The sequence below is a fragment of the Cynoglossus semilaevis genome, chromosome 1 (assembly GCF_000523025.1).
Source record: "Cynoglossus semilaevis isolate Cse_v1.0 chromosome 1, Cse_v1.0, whole genome shotgun sequence".
NCBI classification, from domain to species: Eukaryota; Metazoa; Chordata; class Actinopteri; order Pleuronectiformes; family Cynoglossidae; genus Cynoglossus; species Cynoglossus semilaevis.
In genome coordinates, this window is record NC_024307.1 from 10,240,573 (window position 1) to 10,260,441 (window position 19,869).

At 39.3% G+C, this 19,869-nt stretch overlaps 2 protein-coding genes across 4 annotated transcripts in view; both read right to left on the reverse strand.

The window, feature by feature from the left end:
* Nucleotides 1-375: 375 nt before the first annotated feature.
* On the reverse strand, nt 376-6,429 carry LOC103378345 (adapter protein CIKS-like). Of its 3 annotated transcripts, XM_025063289.1 has the most exons (7): nt 4,451-6,429; nt 2,986-3,130; nt 1,970-2,807; nt 1,406-1,474; nt 1,218-1,322; nt 1,020-1,094; nt 376-647 (listed from the first exon to the last, which is right to left on the reverse strand). In XM_025063289.1, exons 3-7 carry the CDS (start codon nt 2,177-2,179, stop codon nt 477-479), a joined length of 630 nt encoding a protein of 209 aa, XP_024919057.1. In that variant the 5' UTR covers nt 2,180-2,807; nt 2,986-3,130; nt 4,451-6,429; the 3' UTR covers nt 376-476. The 3 variants fall into 3 exon arrangements, 2 of the variants coding, with proteins under 2 accessions (XP_024919057.1, XP_024919054.1); XR_003052015.1 differs by lacking the exons at nt 376-647; nt 1,020-1,094; nt 1,218-1,322 and having other exon boundaries at nt 1,337-1,474; nt 4,451-4,578; nt 4,671-6,429; XM_025063286.1 differs by lacking the exons at nt 376-647; nt 1,020-1,094; nt 1,218-1,322; nt 1,406-1,474 and having other exon boundaries at nt 1,743-2,807; nt 4,451-4,578; nt 4,671-6,429.
* A 408-nt stretch (nt 6,430-6,837) lies between these two features.
* fyna (FYN proto-oncogene, Src family tyrosine kinase a) overlaps nt 6,838-19,869 on the reverse strand; it is a 24,499-nt gene continuing 11,467 nt past the window's right edge. Inside the window, exons 3-12 of the mRNA XM_008309961.3 lie at nt 17,998-18,094; nt 16,733-16,831; nt 16,436-16,539; nt 15,598-15,747; nt 15,347-15,511; nt 13,618-13,797; nt 12,368-12,444; nt 11,919-12,072; nt 9,637-9,768; nt 6,838-8,568 (exon numbers count right to left, since the gene is read on the reverse strand). Coding sequence (XP_008308183.2) covers nt 8,360-8,568; nt 9,637-9,768; nt 11,919-12,072; nt 12,368-12,444; nt 13,618-13,797; nt 15,347-15,511; nt 15,598-15,747; nt 16,436-16,539; nt 16,733-16,831; nt 17,998-18,094 — 1,367 coding nt within the window. The 3' untranslated portion in view covers nt 6,838-8,359. The remainder of the gene's footprint in view (nt 8,569-9,636; nt 9,769-11,918; nt 12,073-12,367; nt 12,445-13,617; nt 13,798-15,346; nt 15,512-15,597; nt 15,748-16,435; nt 16,540-16,732; nt 16,832-17,997; nt 18,095-19,869) is intronic.

Sequence of the window (19,869 nt, forward strand, 5' to 3'; positions counted from 1 at the left end):
TTAAAAAACAAAGAACCCTAATCTACATTATTCTGTTACCTTTTTTTTCTTACTGGAACCTGAATCTCCTGCTTTTTTTTCTGTATTTTGAAAAACTTTTTACAAAAAATATATTTTTGGCTTTTTGGTATGATGGTATTTTTTTTACTTTTGAAATACCATTCAAAACACATGGTAGTATTGCGTAATATATATTATACAAGGACAGAAAAACTTCCCATCATGGGAACTTCAATAGTAAATTCAGATATTCGTTTTGAGGCATTATGCCACTGGACATCAATAAATTCTGACTCTAACACAGCGTAATATATATTATACAAGGACAGAACAACTTCATATCATGGGAACTTCAATAGCAAATTCAGATATCAATAAATTCTGACTCTAACACGCAGGGAAATTAACTTTATTGAACAACGTGAAACGGACAATAACCCAGTGGATACATATGTAAACTCGTGCATCTGTACAGGTCACAGTGAGACTGAAGACCCCAGGGCCACAGGCCTGATGATGAGTGTGAGCTCCATGGGCACAGGAGGAGGAACGTATCGCTCCTCCCTTAGCAGTCGCAGTAACAAATCCTCCTTGTCATGTGGCCAGCGGTAGACATGTGTGTTCTTCAACCAACCAGGGACGTGCTCCTGCAAAAAAGTTCACAAATATTATGAGTAAATGGGTTTAAATGGGATTGATGCAGGAGGTTGGTGTAGAGGTAGTACAGTGAAATTGTTACTAAAGTGAGATGGTGATGGTTTGGGAAGACTCCAAACAAGGCTCATGGACACGAAGAAGAAAAGTGTTGCCGTGATAATAAAGGTGAAGAAGAGGAAAAAGAAAAAGAAGAAATTAGAAGATTAAAGAATTAAAACAGGATGCAGATGATTGTATAGGAAGGTAAAAAGAGAAGAAATAAGAAAAAAAGGAAAAGGAAAAACAATGAAACAAGTGAAAAATATGTACTTAAAAAAACGTAATTAAACGTGGTGGGTCTTGAAGTAGGATGTGTTTCTAACCTTAGAGGCGTTGAGGAAAAGGACTGGTATGAACCTGAAATTCAAACTCCCCTGCTGGATGAACTCATTCTGCATCTGAAAAAAAAAATAGAGATCAAAGAAAGTTTGAACTCATTCTGCATCTGAAAAAAAAATAGAGATCAAACCAGTGGAGTTGTTCAGCCTCACCTTTGGCAGAGGGAGTAAATACTATCTCACCATGGTGTGAATGTACTTAATGTGGAGGCCGTGGCTGTCCGTCACTGATCCTTCTATGTCGGCCTTGTACTTTGGACTGATGGCGACAATGACCAAGTTTGATGGCTGTCGGTGAAACATACAAAAACATGTCCAAACTTTCTTAAAAAATCCAAAATAATATCCATAATAATAGTGTAGTAACTTACATTTCTCAGGTGACTGTCCTTCCACATGTTTATGTCCATACTTCTGATCGTGTTTTCATGATTGTCGATCTGTTACAGAGAGTCAGCATTTAAGATAAAGTTACTGTTTCTTTCTTTTTTATTTGTTGACCATTGATTCTAAACCACTGCACTTTGGCACATTAGTTTGTATCATGGAATTGTATGCCGCGTCACATAATTGATCTAACAAACGTTAATTAATGCGAATAATTTGTCTTCATTCATCCATGCCACAGTGACAGCTAGGACAATTGAATACCCATCCACTAGGAGGCAGCAGATTGCCATAAAAACTAAAAGAAGAGTGAGACACAGAGCTGTTTAAGAAGATCTTTGTGGGTGTCTTTCTTCAATTCTTGCCAGTATATCAGCTTCATGTTCAAATAAACATGCTTCATAATGAGTAAGTAAATTGTGAGAAAATGAAACCAGATGATCATCATATTTCATTTCAAATACTTTTGTGACATTTTTGTTTGACAGTGCTTGGTGGAGAGTAGAAAAAAAGTTGGGAAACGTGTTTACACCTGTGTGTTAACTTACGGCCGGTCGAAATCCTTGCTTTGTGAGGAAGTCAACAAAAGGCATCATCTCAGAAGACACATCTGAGGAATATGTTATAAAAATGTTTCCTAGGAGGAGAAACATCACAGTCAAATATAAGACACAATGTGTTTTGTTTGTGCAAATTTGGCTGAAAGACCAGATACAGTAATACATTAAATACGCACAGGATTTATTTATGTTGACCATGTCCCGTTACCAATGGCTCCTTACTCAGTGAAAGTCTGTCTGTGTTTTGGTTTGTACCAGGCCACTGTACGTCACACATGTCCTTGGTAAAGGGAGGGATGCGCAGAGGAGTCCAAGTTTTTATGATTCTCCTCAAACCCTGAACAGGACTGGCAGGTTTGTAGACGCATAAAATCAGCGACACACCCAGCAGTACCATCGACTTAATCGTGTTTATTTTTCCATAAAAAGAATGCTCCATGGCCCTGTGCCCAGGACAAGTTGTCCCACCAAGTGTGAAATACCTCTGCTTCTGTACCTTCTTTCTACTCTTCACTTTCTCACCCAAAAAGATAGCTCAAAATTAACCGTTTTACGGCCTTCTAGTCCAAAGTGAGATGGGCCTCTAGCCCTCACTCCAAAATCTGAAAATACTGCGGTAAAACAAAAGGACTTACGACACTCATCAGGCAGACTGACTGTTCTTCTTCTCTCTTGTGGATGTGATCCACCTGCCTCTGCTTCCTCTGAGCTCAAGTTCTTCACACTGACCTGTGAAACGCCCCCCACGGGAGGCATGAAGAACTGCGGCACATTCACAGAGACCTTTGCCTGAACTGTGCCGTCCCTCCCATGGTCATCATCAGGCCTGGAGGAACACAATTGATAAATAAATATGTTTTGTTAAAGGCTAATGGAAGTGTGTAATATTCAAATAAGAGGCTGCTGCAACACCTGGCTCACCACATATTTCAAGACCATTAATCTCACTGGGAATTTCACAGTTTGTGCACCTAGTGTCATGTGTTGTGTGTTTTTGTATCTACCATGTTTGGACATCTCTCCTGGTTCTTATGTCATATCCAGGAGGACGGTAGTGGTTTAGTTGAGGCTGGAAACTGTGCACCAGACCGTGGTTGTAATGTCCTGCTGCGGCACTTTGAGGCCTGAAGTCCAGATGTGGACGAAAGCCTGTTGATACAAGTCCCACATTTTCTTTTAAATTAACATCTTGTCAATTGGTTCTCAAGTTGTAGTGTGCAAACGACTGGTGTGACGTGATTCCTCTAGTACTATGAGCATTCAAATTAAAAGTATCAGGCGGCCATATTCATGTTTTACTGACCAGGGTGTGCTAATGTGAACCTGTTGAAGAGTTTATATGCCAGCTGTAGAACATTTCTCATGTCTCATGCCAATTAACCTACTTATTAACCACTGTCTTTTGGTGGCTAAAAAGTAGGCCAATTATGCATGATGTACATAATTACATAATAATTATGTAAAAATGTATTTTTTTTAATTGGAAAAAATGTAAGATCTAGAATTGGAGTTGACATGTGGGTGTGTGTGCTGGGATGTCTCCAAAAGGTCCAAACAAATTTGTTATAAATGCAAACAAATGAATGAATGACCAAAATTAATCATTGGAAATATAGGCTATTGATTTTATTTCTTTTCAACAGTCGCAGTGGAACTAACATTATTATTAGTATTAGCTTTTAGTATGAGACAATACCACACCTTTTCTCACAGCTATATTCAAGACAATTTTACCACGTTCTAAATTTTATTCTAGACACATTTTTAAAAGTATTAAAAATTTAAAACAAGATTTTTTTCTTCTTTGATTTTTCCATTTCAGATATAGTAACCATTTTAAGGAACATACATTACGTTTACATTCGTTTTTCATGGGATCTCAAACAGACAATATAGAAAAACCCAGACTGCTTCTGTAGTGTAAATCTGATGTTTTTGAGTTATTTAAATGCTCAACAGAAATTTGTGTTTAATCCAAACTGCAGTCAATTCTGTTCCCTTTCCATCCAGTGTTTGGACAGATTGCTCTGGAGGCTTTTTTCATAGTCAGATTTTACAGGATGAAAATATAAAATACAGATTTTTAAAAATAAAATGTTTAAAATTATTTTCCACTTCCCAGATTATTTAAACCAGTAAAACACACTATTGTCTGTATCTGTACCTGTGACATATGCAATGACAGCAAATTTGAACCTAATCTAACTCCTAATCTGATCTAAATGTCATTATGCTTCAGAGCAGACCAGAAAATTGCATAGAATGACAAATATATTATGTACCCCTTTTCAAAAATAATAATAATAAAAAGAAATTCAACAGTATTGCCCTCTAAAATACTTTAGACTAATTCACACACACACCAATTTCATAATCACACATAGTCAACATACAGCCTACTTTTAGCAACAAAAACAAAGGCACAAACACAGGACACAACTGCTTTTAACTGACTGCATTGTTTCTTACCATAGTTGTAGTAGTGATGATGTAGACAGGGACTTAAATGTGGCCATTCATCATCAGATCTCAGCGGCAGTGGAGGCTCAAGCTCCTCATCGTCACTCTGAAGCTGAGGGTGGTGTGGATGTTGCCCCCTGAGAGCCCTCCCAAAACATACAGTAAACATCCAACAGAATGCTCGTCTTTAAATGTAAATTCATTTTAAGACATCTTTCAACTCTTTTACCCAGCTGCTGGCTCTGTTGTTGCTGTCGACCACAGGTTTGATCCAAAGTCCCTGCAGCCGCCCTCCCCTCCCACCTCCCACGACCTGATGTGTGCAGGATATGAGCGAGAGGCTCCAGAAGGGGAATGATGGAAACTTGCCCCTGAATGTTGTGGCAGTGTGTGGCGCACCAGCTCTAAATGTTGCGCCGCAGGAGCTGAGTAACTCCTCAGCTCTGGGTTCAGTTGCCCGCCACTGTACTGGCTTTGGCATCGACGCTGTGCATCTATGAAACAGCTTGCTGTGAGTTTTACATTTTGTGGGCTGGTGTAAAAAATCTGGTTTGCTGTGACTTCAGGGCTGGAAAGTTGCAGGGATGTTTTGGATTCATCTGCAGTGGAGAACACTAGTTGTTTTTCAGATTTTGCCATCATCTCCAGGTCGCTGCAGCCGTCAACCTGCAGGAGGTGGCAGACAGAGAGAAGTGTCGTTTAGATATATTGATATATTTGTATAGTTGTCAGACATTTCATTTGAATCTTTTAAGGATGGCAGAACAATTATCACGCTAAAACTTTAACCAGTCAGATGGTGAACATGACTGTAAAGAATTCCCAATACAGAGAGAGAGAAAGAGGAGAAACCTTCACTTACCTGTCCTAGCTGCAAGATTCTTTACCCTCCTGTCGGTGCCGAGGCTTGTGTGTGTCAAAAACCTGCTATATGCAAATTCTCCTATTGCTGCTGCTAAGCCAATCAGAGGCAGGGCTGAAGTGTCTGCGCTGTTCAACCAGGAAAGTTGAGCTCAGGCTGATTCTGTTATTGTTAACATATGAATACAAGAATGTAAGACAGTTAAAAGACACAGTGAGACTAGGATTTCATTTCACTTGGCTAAAGACACTAGAGCTTATTAAAGAAGGTCGCAGTTGGTTGAAAATCAGGATAAAAACGATCTATAAAGGAACACATTCATCACTGACACGTTATTATACTTTATATACAGCTGTGTTTGACTCCTCCTGAACCTGTATGGTGTCGTGCTGGTACTTGAAGATTTGCATATAGTCCATAATGAATTGTTTGAGCTACATAATGAAATGAAATGAGGGAGAAAAAGGCCTGCAGTTATTCCCACGGGAAAATCTGAGGTGGAGGGAAAAGAAATGTTTTTAAGGTGGATGTACACGTTGTTATATTAAGGAACTATAACTCAAATGCATTGAAAAACTATACCTCTGAACTTCATGGAGTTGGTGGATTCCAGTCATCATTGTGCATCTTAACTTACATGCAACAAAGCTTGGTGAAGCTGATGTCCTCAACAGTTTACAGCTCCTCACAATCAGTATAAAAATCAGTCAGCCTCTTATCTGTAGACTTATTTACTGCCCTATATTCAGTCAGGTTGGTCTGACGCAAACTGGGCGTCTGACCTGATGTTGAAACTTCTGTAAATACATGCTGTTTGCTGAGATGGTATGTTAAGCTGGAGGGACTTTTGGTGCAACGAAGATTTTAAGGCAAGCGTATGCATGATAATCTCTGGGGGGCTACATAAAATGATGTGACAGCCACATCCGGCCCACGGGCCTTGAGTTTGACATAGTTGATTTAGCACACTTCAAATCCAGACTGGTCATTGACATGGGTCGTGTGTCAATTATAATTATTATAATAAAAAACACATCACTTACAAGTTTTCCTCTATACCTCAGTTATGGTTTGTTCTTTTCACTGCATTGATTTCAATTTTCTGATAATGGTTTTCATCCCATGTTTTAGCACACTTTGTTTATCCATTCTAATCTAATCTAAAAGTATTTCAATGGTTCATATTTAAAAAAAAAAAAAACTTCTTTACAAGTTTTCCTCTATACCTCAGTTATGGTTTGTTCTTTTCACGGCATTGATTTCAAGCTCAGTAAAAAGACAATCTTTCACTGCTTTTTTTTTTTCGTCAAAAAAAAAGGTACACCTAATAGTCATTTAAATTATAACGTATACACTTCACAGTAGAATAATTTACAATTCTGCGTTAAATGTTTTTAATGTTTTCTCAGAAGAAAAACCAGAAAAACCCTTTCGGACGCCAGTCACTGCAGGAACAAAAATAGCCCTGAGTGTTGAACGTTCTTCTGAGAAAACACCGAAAATCACGAGGGCCAGTAATAAATGTCTGACAGGCTGATGATGGCAAGATCGTTTATTTCAAAACCAGTCATGTACAAGGAACAGACAGGGACAATAAATAATGCGGAGGTGGAAAGACATTTTTGTGTTCTTCGGAATCAGGGTAAATATGTGAATACAAAATTATTATGTTGTTTTTCCGCCGACTTTTTCCACTCACGAAAAGCAACATTAATAGACACACAATGTGGGTGTGTTTTCCTGGAATGCTCCACTTCCACAGCCAGAGAAGAGAAGTTAGGAATGAAGAAACGTCGTTATGGCAAATCACATTTAGGACTGGCCCAAAACACTGGTTAAAAATAAATCAAAATAATAATAACACCAGGAAATAAACATATTTGGTCTCATAAACAACATGTTATCATGGAGGGACTAACACATCCTTCACTTCCTGTCACATACTGTAGGTGGCAGTTTGCGGTGAGACAATGCAGAGTCCTTAAACACAGCCACAGCTGCCATCCAATAATGAAACACATTTAAAAACTTCATCAGTTTATAATAATAATAAGCAGTCAGCTGAAAGAAAAAAAAGGATAATTATAAGATCGCACTTAGAGGAAATGGCCTCGCATAGATTAAGCTAAATTATAAGTTACTTTTAAGCTGATCTAAAAATAATTATTAGCTGAAGCTAAGATGCAATGGTTGCACTTGATAGCAGTGCAGATGCTGTACAGGTACGTGGGTGAGGCAGAGAGTCTGTGATGTGCTAAGATAGTGTGTGGAAAGCATGAAAGGCATTCCCTTACATTAGAAGAGATGTTACTTAAACATGAAAAGGCAAGAATAGGTGTTAGAATACATCGTAGCTCCTCCTAGAGAAGAAAAAGAAAAGGAGAAAGACGCTTTTTTGTTGTTGTTGTTGTTGTGTTAAACCTCGTAAAAAAAGGTCAGGCGACTCCCAGACGAAAGCCCGAGAAATCTCTGTCCGGGATTTCTAATTAGCTAACTATTGGCATTCCTACAATTAGTACGTGGTGGGTTATTTTATTTTAACCAACTGTGAACGTCACACATTTTTATTTCTCTCTATGAGCCGTAAAATCGGAAAATTTACTTCAACATTGGATTAAAAAGAAGAAAAAACAAAATCCACATATTTCCAAAATATCAAAAGTAATATAAAATAAACAAAAGGGAGAGATAAGTAAACAAGCATTTCATATTTACACTACGTACAAGATACACAACGTCATCCATGGCAGTCGTTTCTTTTTAACCCTTCAGTCAAACGTAACACCTTCTTTCATAGCACTGAGTTGTCGTCCTTCCGTTTGTGTGTATATGTATATGTTTGTGTGTGTGTGTGTGTGTGTGTGTGTGTGTATTCATTCTTGTGTGTGTGTGAAAAGCATGGAAGTCATAGGAGTCAGTCAATGAGCTTTTAAGATCATAAAATGCCACAGGATGAGAGAGGGAGAAAGAGCAAGAGAGAGAATAGGTGTGGTTTGGCTCCTTCTGGTGGAGAACTAGTGAAATGACATGAAGAGAGGGGAGGAGGGCGCCACTGCTCAGAGATTATCCCCAGGCTGATACTGGGGCTCGGTGGCAGTGAAGTAGTCCTCCAAAAAGGCCTGCAGGTACTCAAAGGTTGGCCTCTCCTCGGGGTCCTTCTTCCAGCACTGCACCATGAGCTCATGCAGGGACGTGGGGCAGTCCTGTGGGCATGGCATCCGATAGCCGCGCTCCACCTGCTCCAACACCTCGCGGTTGTTCATGCCTGGACGAGTGAAAACAAAAGAGTAAAGTGAGTAAGCGTCTCTGTAAATGAAGTTTTTCCAACAGCTTCAAACCACTGTCTTATTTTAACTGCCCTGTATTTCTATTTCTGTAACTGAGAAAGGATAAGTTGTTTCGTCTTTCAGCTGCTCCCTTCAGGGGGCGCCACCAGTGCACCATCAATCCTAATCTCATCATATTCCCTGCTGACTCTACTAAAACACCAACCATCCTCACATTCTCCCCTCGTGACCAGGAAACCTCTCCTGTTTCTCCTCCTTTTCTTTCTGCCTGGCGGCTTCATCTTTAATATCCTCTCCTTGAAATACTCCGATTACCTAAAACATTTTCAAAAACTTTTGAAAGTTGGTAGAATTCTGTCACACGGACACCCCTGTCCTCAACCCTTCAGTCAGTCTGACGACATATGTTAACACTGTCCTCATAAACGGCACCTTTCTTGAATAGTGATGGGATATTTAATTCAAATGAATGCCCTCAACCTTATTATTGCACCAACGATACTTAGTTTATATAAAGAATGTGAAGTTTTAATAAAACCTTACATTCTTATTAAGACTGCTGTGACACAAACTCAAGTTCTTTATACGTACAAATTCCTTGTAGCGACGCTCAGAATTTGTATTATTTTACACAGAAAGATTTGACTGTATATAGTAAACAGTCTTCTGTCAATGAGAAGAACCTAAATCTAAAAAAAATACAACTATCAACCATTGGATCTGATACCTAAGACCAAATTCTCAACTTAACTCTGTGTAACATACATAAACAGGGACACTATGTCAAAAAATATCAATGTTAAAAGTATTTACTTTGACCAGGTTTTCATGCCGGTTATTTCTGTGTTAATCAGGTTAGGCACAGCACTGAGTAGAAACCATCGTCTGTCTACATGATGCATAATATAATGTAAAAAAACCCCAAAACATGACAGTTAATTTAGCAGCCGGAACACCCACTGAGTCAAACACACACCCACACTGCATTCATCAGACATGAGCAATCAAGTGAAAGTGAGTGAGAGATCACAGAGAGGAGCACTCACCTGGGTAGGGCACTCTGCCCTTGGTCACCAGCTCCGTCAGCAGGATTCCAAACGACCACACGTCCGACTTGATGGTGAATTTTCCGTAGAGAGCGGCCTCGGGAGCGGTCCACTTTATGGGGAACTTGGCACCTTGGAGGCAGAAAGAAAGAGATGACACTTGACATTTGTGTTGCGTCACTTTTCGTGTTTTCATCAGCACCGCCGTGGAGCTGAGACCTTGGACTTGGAAGGTCGCTGTTTTCTGTCAGGATTTATTCACTTCGTCCGTGACGTCAATTAGTGTGGAGACACAGAACGGAGACGTTTCCATTATCTCCCGTCCTCGCGGTCTCTGTTTCACTGAGGCTGATTGTTTGAATGTTAAATAATGAGTAAGTGAGCGTGTTGACAGAGTGATTAACGGAGTATTGACTTCTGCTTATGAACCTTGGCTGTGCTGACACAGACACAGGAGAGAAACGCCACTGTGATTCAGTGTGGGGGTCACTTCCTTCCGACTGAACACTCAGTGACATATTGATTTTTGTGAACACCGCGGTCTCCCGTCGTAAATCCTCGACGTGCCTTTAGTGTGAATGTGTTATTCTGTTGTTTTTGTGCCGTGGTTCCACCACATGTACTTCAGTTTTCCAACAGTGTCAACAGCACACATTCCTGCCCAATACTCTACTTACTCTGGAAATTACCACCCTGTGTAGGTGTGTGTATAATCCTGGTGCGGCTGTACTTGTAGGGACTTTTTTCCTTTTGGGTGAAAAATACTTCTGTTGTTGGGCACATTTTGGGTATTTAAGGATACAAAATGTAATTCTGAACTGCCCTTAAGTTTAGACTTAGGTATATAGTATTTGGAGTTGGTATGGTGAGGGTAAGGGGCTAGGGAATGCATCATGTCCACGCATGATGAAGCGCTCACGAAACACAAAAGCCTGTGTTTGTGTGTGTGTGTGTGAGTGTGTGTGTGTGTGAGAGTGTTATGGAATCAGCTAAATGGAATAAGTCATGTGCCAGTCCAACCATTCTACTGAGGTTTTAAGAGAATGCTGAGGTTTTCGGGATGTCGCTGTAATTTGTATTTTTTCCCCTCTTCTGTTGTCGTTGTTTGCAAAGTAAAAATGTAGTACTTTCTAGCCTCTTTTGTATAAATATTTACCTTGTTCTTAAAGTGACTCACTATGGTACATTACCAAAATGACAACCTACTGCAGTAATGGTGTGACTAAATTAAAAATATAACAATAAGGCAATGAAGTGAAATTGTTACCTCTTTTTTCCATTCCACATTGAAATGACCATATAAGGCATGTTAGTGCCCTGACTACTGGATTAGTATGGCATTAAAATACACATTTTTCCTCAGGCTAAACCAGAAGCTAAGCTGCTTTGCTTTAAACCCTTGTTTACTGACTCTATTTGGAGCATTAGCAACATTAGTTTTCCTGGTTAACTTTCTTTTGGTAACTTCTTAAAAAAAAGTACCAAAAGTTTTGTCATGGTGAAATTTAGCTTATGTAGCTTGACTTTATTTGTCTTGGAGTTCAGTTACCTATTAAGCTGAATCTTTGAGATTTTATGTTGATATCCAGCAGTTGCCGTGCTAAAGCTGTTTTTGTTTAGACATGTGGGTCCAGTCTATTGTTATTATCAACTTTGGACAGGGTTTCTTTTGGCTAAACTTGACCCATCTGGGCTCACTTTAGCTATCACTAAGTTAGGTTTTGTATTGTTTTAGTAGGGGTAAAAACGGGTTAGTTGTATATTTGAGAAACAATAGCAGTTGCTGTTTTGCTCTCCTCCATCAGGTTAGTAGCAACATCTCTAGCCCAAGGCTAACATATTTCAGTAGGGGTAAAAACGGGTTAGTTGTATTTTTGAGAAACATATTTATTTTAAGCTATAAGCTATATTAGCTTTCTCAACCTCTGTTTTCTGTGTCATTGTGCTTATTTTATTTAGCTTACCTTAGCTTTCTTTTGTCTTCAAACCTTAAAGCTAACTGCTGTGACAGCTAATTTGAGTGCTATGTGTAGTATATTAGTGCTAGCTGGACATTTCTACTCAGCTATTTACTTTGCTACTTATTAACTGCATTAACTGCAGCTACTTTAGCTTAATATCAACATTTTTATATATTAAGGTCAATTTGCCCCAGGCTTCTGCTGATTTAATACCATGCTGAATATAGGGAAAATGTCTAAAAAGAATAAATATAATAATATTATTTTTTGGCAAACTTTAAAATGGCACAAAGCTGTTGTATCTTTATTTGATTTTCCTACCTTGTCTTGCTGTATATTCATTGTCCTCGATGAGTCTGGCCAAACCAAAGTCAGCAATCTTACACACCAGACTGTCTCCCACTAAAATGTTTGCAGAGCGCAGATCTCTGTGGATGTAGTTCATCCTCTCTATATACGCCATGCCTGCAGCCACCTATAAAACAATATAATAACAATAAAGTGATTTACGCAATTAAATCTGTTTTCAGCAAAACTGAATATGCACATAACAAAACTAAGCAGTTCTTCATTGTTATTGTTTTATAGATGATTTAGTGAAGGTGTAAAATAATTTTATTAGTCAAATTGTTTACTGCACGTGAATATTATTATTATTTTATTAGTCAAATTGTTTACTGCACATGAATATTATTATTTATAATAGTAATAAAAATATGGATTCATCTAAGGTGAATCACTCATTTTCTTGAATACTTTTGGGAGTGTACCTGTGCTGCCATGTCCACGAGATTTGGCAGCTTCAGACCTCGTCCTTCTCCGTCTTTCAGAAAATCAAGCAAGCTCCCTAAAAATGAGGAAAAGAAAAAAAAAACAATTAAAATGACAAAATCTGTGGTTTAACAGTGTCCCGGCTCCAGTGTGGATTAAAACAGAAACAAGATGTTTCAGTGAACGTGACATGGATTCTGGGACTCCTGCCACACGTCACACTTGGCTCAGGCTTTTGTTTGTTAGTAATCACTGTGGAAACCACAGACTTCATTGTTTCTGAGCCTAATCTTTCCTGTATTGTCAAACCTCGTTGACAAGGGAGCGACACGGTGTTAGGAAAACAGACGATATGAGAAAATGTTATTTTGTTAATCTCATCAGTATAAAATAAATAGTTGAAGTGTCCCAGAGAGCATGGTGTTTTGACAACTTATTCTAACTTAAATTAAAAACATTATACACGGTCTTGAGTTTTTTCACTTTCCCTCCAAACTGTTGTCATCATTTATACGTCAACACTAAAAAATTAAAAGCATGTGATTATCTTGTGTTGTCATTGGAATGGCTCAGAAGGCACATGAGAAATCAGCAGGACCCCAGGGTTAGATGATGTAAAGGAAACTAAAGGCAATCCAAAGAGCCAACTGGACTTGGAAATGATCTTTTTTTTTTACCTCTTAAAAACTTTTTAGTTTAAATGTTTATTTTTGTTGAAAATAAACATAAAACAGCTCCACATAGTCTCTGTTTGTCATTAAAATAAGATAACATCTTCTATTCTCCATCTACATCATCTCTGCTCATGCTGATTCTCCATCTACATCATCTCTGCTCATTCTGCTGCCCTCCGTCTCCATACGTCCCCTCCCCCCAGCTGCCCTCCATCTCCATACGCCCCCCCTGACCCCCCTCCCCTTTGGTTTCTTACATACATCAGTCATTTCCTGTAGGTCAGCAGATCACCATCTATCTGACCAACTGTCCATCAATATACGCTGCAGTCAAATACTTAGGACATTCATGTGGACTAAGCATTCCTCTCATGTCCACGGTGCATGTTGGTCTTGCCATGACTGTAAATTTGACATTATATACCATGCCACCTTAATGGACACAGTACATCACCGCGGGGCAGAAGAACCGTGTGGTGAAGTAGGACACATACCGTCCTGTCCATACAGATGTATAAATAATGTACACACTTCCGTATGTAATATTCATAGCCTCACTTTAAAAGGGCTCCTACCTTTGCTCATGTACTCGGTGACGATGTAGATGGGTTCTTCAGACACCACGGCGTACAGCTGCACCAGTTTATCATGTCGCAGCTTCTTCATGATCTGAGCTTCCTCCAGGAAAGACTCGGGCGACATGGTGCCAGGCTTCAGAGTCTTTACCGCCACCTTGGTGGTGCCGTTCCACGTCCCTGAAGAGACAGCAACACAGTTCATAGATGAGTGTTTACAATTACTGACGTGTTTTTTAAGGGGGGGGGGGGGGGGTTCCTCTGAAAATACTGATGCGCTAAAAATATGATACAAAAAGATGTGTTCAATCAAACGCTGCGGTCATTAGTGTCCTGTAGATGGATTTAACTAAAACAAGATCCGCAGAGTAAAAACGCTAAGAAGAATATGCACATGATTATTCTGGTGTGTGAAATACTTTACAAACAGCAGTTTTTGACATAAATGTTTCTCTTTTTTTATAAACAGAGTATCAGGACTTACAACAGTCCAAGTAGTTCAGGAGTCTTTGGGCCTACAACCCAGTCTGTGTACTTCAGTGTCTCTAGTGCTCATTAAAAACAACATTTGTCACCGTCGGCCACAAAAACATAGTTTTAGTTCTGGACCAACGGCCAATTCTTTCACAACATTTGGACTATTTCTGTATTTGTTACTGTTTTTCAGGCAGCCAGTTCCTGCCTAATGGTTCTAGGGCTGTGGTTCTCAAACTGTGGTACATGTACCACCAGTGGTACATGAGTGCTCTCTAGTGGTTTGCGGGGAAAATTCATATTTTCACATTTACATTTTCAAGTATATAAAGAATAAATCTGAAACATCCCATGCACAATTAATACAACATTTAAACATAAACATCTTTCTAAACATGTATAAACATCTCTCCTGTGGTGGAAGCTGATAGGGAAGGCCTACGCTGCTATATTCTAATGTTGGTCATCATGGTGGTACTCGGAGAGATCAATGTTTTCTCAGGTGGTACAGAGTATAAAGCGTTTGAGAACCACTGTTCTAGGGAATTCGTTTTTTGGTTCTATACAGTAGAAAGAAACTCGTGGACAATGTATAACAACAAGGAATCTTAACTACGACAAGGAATCCATCTAAAATAAAAACATGTCATTATCCCATTTTACTCCACCCATTTGTTTAAACTCCCATAATTTATGTGCACAGAGAAACAAAGTGACGTCTCTATATATACTGTGTACTGTGGATGCTGACAGCGTTGGCATGTTTGTGGGACCTCGGCTTTGGTCTGGATGACTATAAAATTGTCTCCATACTGAAGATGTGTAAGAAAGAAAAACCAAAACACATTCAAGTGAAATCCTCAGCATCATCCGTGTTAGTGGCACGAAACCAAATGTTTAGATCTCGAAGAATGTGGCGGCAGATGCAACCTTCTGCTGCCAGATGTGGACTTGGACCGAGTGAAAGAATGTTACAAAGTCTTTCAGACGTCAACATTTTCTCAAGTGTTTTGACTGCTGTGATTAAAAAAACGACAACCCTGATTGGGTCAAAATGGACAGTGACATCACACAGAGTCAAATCCAGCAAAAACATGTCAGGACTCTTCAGTGTAATCACTACCAACACAAACACTCCCATCAGCTGGACATTCACACTCCATAATGATCCAACACATGCAGAATGTTTTCCAGCGCTGCTCACAGCTGCTGGCCACTTCCTCTCTGCTGCCAGAGGAAAAGAAAAGGTACACACCCATCCAGACCTCCCCAAACTGGCCGTTCCCCAGACGTTTGATGAGCTGCAGAGACTCTCGCGGGATCTCCCACACGTCTTTGGTTTTGACGGACAGGTCGGTCAAACGAGGCATGCCTTTGTGGCACGGCACGATCAGGCGGCAGCACAGCCCCGCAGCCCTGGCTGGAATCATCACACATGAAACCAAATGAGTGGTGTGAGACTTAAAGAGTAGGAGTAGAAGAATACTGCAGTAACGAGGAACTCACCAGAGTAGTGCTGAACGAGCTGCTGCAGGGTTTCAAACTGGGCCCTGGTGGTGATGTAGTAGCCTCCGCTGTCCAGTTTACGGATCTTATAGTGTTTGACGTGGTCGCCCTTAATGTCGTCCCAGTCCTGGATGGAGAGGGAGTAGGCCCCTGACGAGGGCACGAGAGAGGAGTATTACAAAAAAAAAGAAGATAATAATCATTACAGAAAAAAAGAAAGAATAATATTAACATGATACGTATTTAACTGTAACAAAACAAATGCAAGTTGTTTTTAAACCACAACCTTTGGGTAAGAAATTAGGGCCCCGAGGAAAAATGGTTTGGCAATGACTTCTTCACATTTTCTTATATTTATATATATATATATATATATATACACACACACACACACACACACACACACACACATATATATATATATACACATAAATATACATTTTGTTTAAGTACAAATTTGGGAATAAGGATCAAACATCTTTTCCATATTTTTTACCATTTCCTTTTTTAAAAACTTTTAAATGAAAAATACATGTAATGTTAATCTTGGAACTAAACATTTTTTTTATTATCTGAGGCTCAAATCTATCTGTGGAATATGTGTCATGTTTTCTTGACGAGGATATAAATAGCAAAAAAAAAAAAAAATGGGGCCAGTGAATGTGGAGCAAGTGAAAATATAATGGTAATTTTATTTTAAAAGTGAACTTTGGTAATCCGAGTATCTGGAGTTTCTAGAAATGTAAATTTGAATCATTAATAAACATTGGTGTGTGTGTGTGTGTGTGTGTGTGTGTGTGTGTACACTGTAAACTGCTTGAATCCAATGGTTCACTACCTTTGGTTGTTTCACTCTCGCGGATGAGGAAAGTTCCTCTGGCGTTGCCGTTGGAGAGCAGCTGCCTCTCTGCATCCTTTCTGCCTAATTTACCAAAATACCAGCTGCAGCCAGAAAAAAAACACACACCACAAAATCAAACTACAAGGCATTTTGCCAGTATGTAACACCATGTCATAGCCATAGTCAACAATCAGGCAACAGGTGGACATTTGAATATTTCTGACACTGTGTTTGTCTGTGTGTCTCTATAGTTGCCTGCTCAGGAGTGTGATCACCAGAGAACGTTTCACTCACTCTTCAGCTTGGATGGAATCCACCGGAGCTACGTAATTGCTGGGAATGTAACCAGTTCCACCTGTAGTGAGGGAACGAGCCTCCCACCAGTCTCCCTCACTGAGGTGGACGAAGAGGAGGAGAAGGAGGAGGAAGAAGACCACAAATTGAGGTAGGTTAGGATCATTATCTATTTATAATACATGAATGCAAAAGTGATCATAGAAATCACAGCAAAGCACAAACTTCACTCGCATTTTTTGTAGCAACACTTAATGGCCACTTTAATGGGTAAACCTAAAACCCTGGCTTTATGTTGTGATGACTGTACTGACTGTACTGACTGTACTGACAGCACTGACGCACCAACATGGGCCGACGTTGGTTGGTCTGTGCACACTGTTGCTTCAGTTTCCTGTTCTGTGGTGCTGGTCTGCTGAGTGTGGACGTGTCGTGCTTTCAGAGATGCTCTTCTACAGACGTGTGTTTTAATGCGTAGGGATTTGACTTCAGATTTTTCTCACTTTTAAAACAAGCGTTTTAACCTTATCAACAAGAGATTGAAATACATATCACTGGGCAACTCTGTATTTTTTAGACCATGCACTGTTTACCCTGGAGGTAGTTGTGTTTTGTGTGGGGGAGGAGGGTGTGACCAGCACCAACAACCATGACCATGATACCATATCTTAACGCGGGATGCCCTGTTTAGAGATGTGTGCTGTCAGGCAGTTGACCAGCTGTACCTAATGAAATGGCCAGTGACTGTATATACAGTGTGATTATTGACTGTGGGCAGCTTGTGGCCTAATGGTTACAGGACAGGGCTTGTGGTTAAAGGATTGCTGGTTTGAATGCCATGACAGGCAGTGCTGTGGTTAATTAAGAAAGCATTAAAACGCACCAACTTCCTGTGTTATTCCCTGTAGTGTTTCACAGATACATATCATAAATGCAGAGATGGCAAAAAGTCCCATCTGCGTGCTGTCAATAGGTCGATGTCTAACTCACCAGTGTTGGAGTCTGGGTCCGGAACCTGAGTACCATGTCACTGCTTTTACCATTTCTATATCAAACCTTCAAACTATGATTAAAACCTAAATTTGAACCTAAAGCTTTAGAAAAAAATCCCAGACGACTCGCGTGTGTGTCAGTAAAAAATGAATACCATTATTATTAATACACTCAGGGCTCAGACATTCACGACAAATAAAAACACATGGGAATGAGGGAAAAGCATCGGCGACACCCTCATGGTGGTGTCACCCAGATACTTTCACACTTACGTGCTGTTGAGGATCTGGAACCTCTCCCCCTTCCTGAAGCTGAGGTCATCCTCAGTCCGAGCCTCGTAGTCATAAAGAGCCACGAACAGAGTCACCCCTGCAGCAAAACAATGCGTTACATGTTGAGGTTAGAGAGAGCAGACATGAACAATATGAATGAAATTTTCGTCGTACTTGTTTTACTGTGGGGTTTTCTTCATCTGTCTAACAGATGGGCTGCTTGTTATAGATATAAAAAAAAAATAGAGGAGTTACTGCCTTCTCTTTTTTTTCTTTTTCTGTTTCCATCTGCTGGTTAATTAAAACAAAATGTATGGTCTCATGTTGTTTTTTTGTTGTCTATTAATATACTTACATATATGACATTTAGTTAAAGCCTTCAGTATGGAAGTACATACTAAATAAATAACAGTGGAATCAAAGAAACGATATTCCCTCAGTCATTTTTATGAGCTATTAAAACTGTATATTTTATTTTCTTCTGCAGTAATTTCGCTTTATTTTGCAAATGATCAGTAAGTTTTGTGGTGATTTCTTTTTTAAACTAGTGTTAAATTAACCCCAGAGGTGTTTTTTTTCCTGCCGTCCGCCAGTATTTTCTCTTTATTTTGCAAATTGTCAGGGTGTTTCTGGGTCAAAGAAGTTTTTTAACCAGTGGTAAATATACCATTTATATAGTGTTGTTTAATGTCGTTAAAATATTTTGCTTCAGGTCTTGAGTAAAACCCTCACCTTTCAAATCCAATTAATCATCCAATGTCACCGATGAAAACTGAAAGTGGAGCCCCCAGGTTTTTCAAGTTTTGAATTCAAGCCATCAGTGGAATTACAAATGAGGTCAAAAAGGTCAAAAGACATTGGTATAACATCACGGGAGATGATTGTAATGATGTTTTTCTGACATGTAAAACTGTTGTTTTTCTCAATTGAGTCAATGTTACAGCATTTTTCATCAATTGTTTCAAAGCCTGACTCTGTTGTAACCACAGCTGGCACATGTTAATTAACTGAGTTCTGTTTAGCACAAATCATCGCCTTTATGGGTTGGTGACTCCTTCTCTGACTCAGCGTCCTAATAATGATGAATGGAACATGTTACACTACCAAAGTCTGATTGTGGACAGACATGGATTCTTTCTGCTGAAACTGTCAAATTTATTGTTTTGTGATTTAAACGGATGTGTCCTGATTCGAGCTGCTATTCAGAAAAGAGATACTTTTTGTAACAACAAAAAAGAGCTGAGTTGTCTTAGACACACACCCTAATGTTGTCACTGAGAAGTCACATGAGGTCACTGCTCCTCTTCTGCCTCCTCCTACCTTCATTGGAGAGGCTTTTTAAACATAACGTCTGTATGTGGGTTGGTGCTTCAATCATGGAGGAATTTCAGTGTTTCATATACAATGACAGCTGTGGTTACACACAGGCCGAGTGTTTCTCTTTCCCCCGAAATCTAACTTTAGAATAGGAGGAGACCAAGAGTTGTCAGCATCACAACATGACACAGTGGCAAATGATTAACAAATCAGAAATGAAAAAAAAAAAACCAAAACTCCAGTGCATTTGGATAGATAAATCATTTTTAACACACATTTCTGAAGATACAGATTTATGGAGTTCTGGACACCAACTCTCCACATGTATTCCAGTCCATTCTTTTTTGGTGTGTGACTTATGTGTCACCTTTGATTGCACGAAGTATAACTGAAGCTCAGAAACTTCAGATGAAATATTTGTTATTAGGGAGGTTAATTATTTGGTATTCAAATGAGCATGAGACCTTATTTACAATAGAAGTTTTTCAAAGAAAAGTTCTATCAGACTTTTTTCCTTTTTTCCCTCCTTTTTTTTGGCTGTCTAGCACAATGTCT

Bases quoted from the DNA above. Each gene is read 5' to 3' on its own strand.
- LOC103378345 (XM_025063286.1), bottom strand. From the start codon at position 5,083: ATGATGGCAAAATCTGAAAAACAACTAGTGTTCTCCACTGCAGATGAA. The intron at 3,131-4,450 runs GTAAGAAACAAT...TTGTATCAACAG, and splicing joins TCATCACTACTACAACTATG to GCTTTCGTCCACATCTGGAC. The intron at 2,808-2,985 runs GTAGATACAAAA...GTGTTCCTCCAG, and splicing joins AGGAGAGATGTCCAAACATG to GCCTGATGATGACCATGGGA.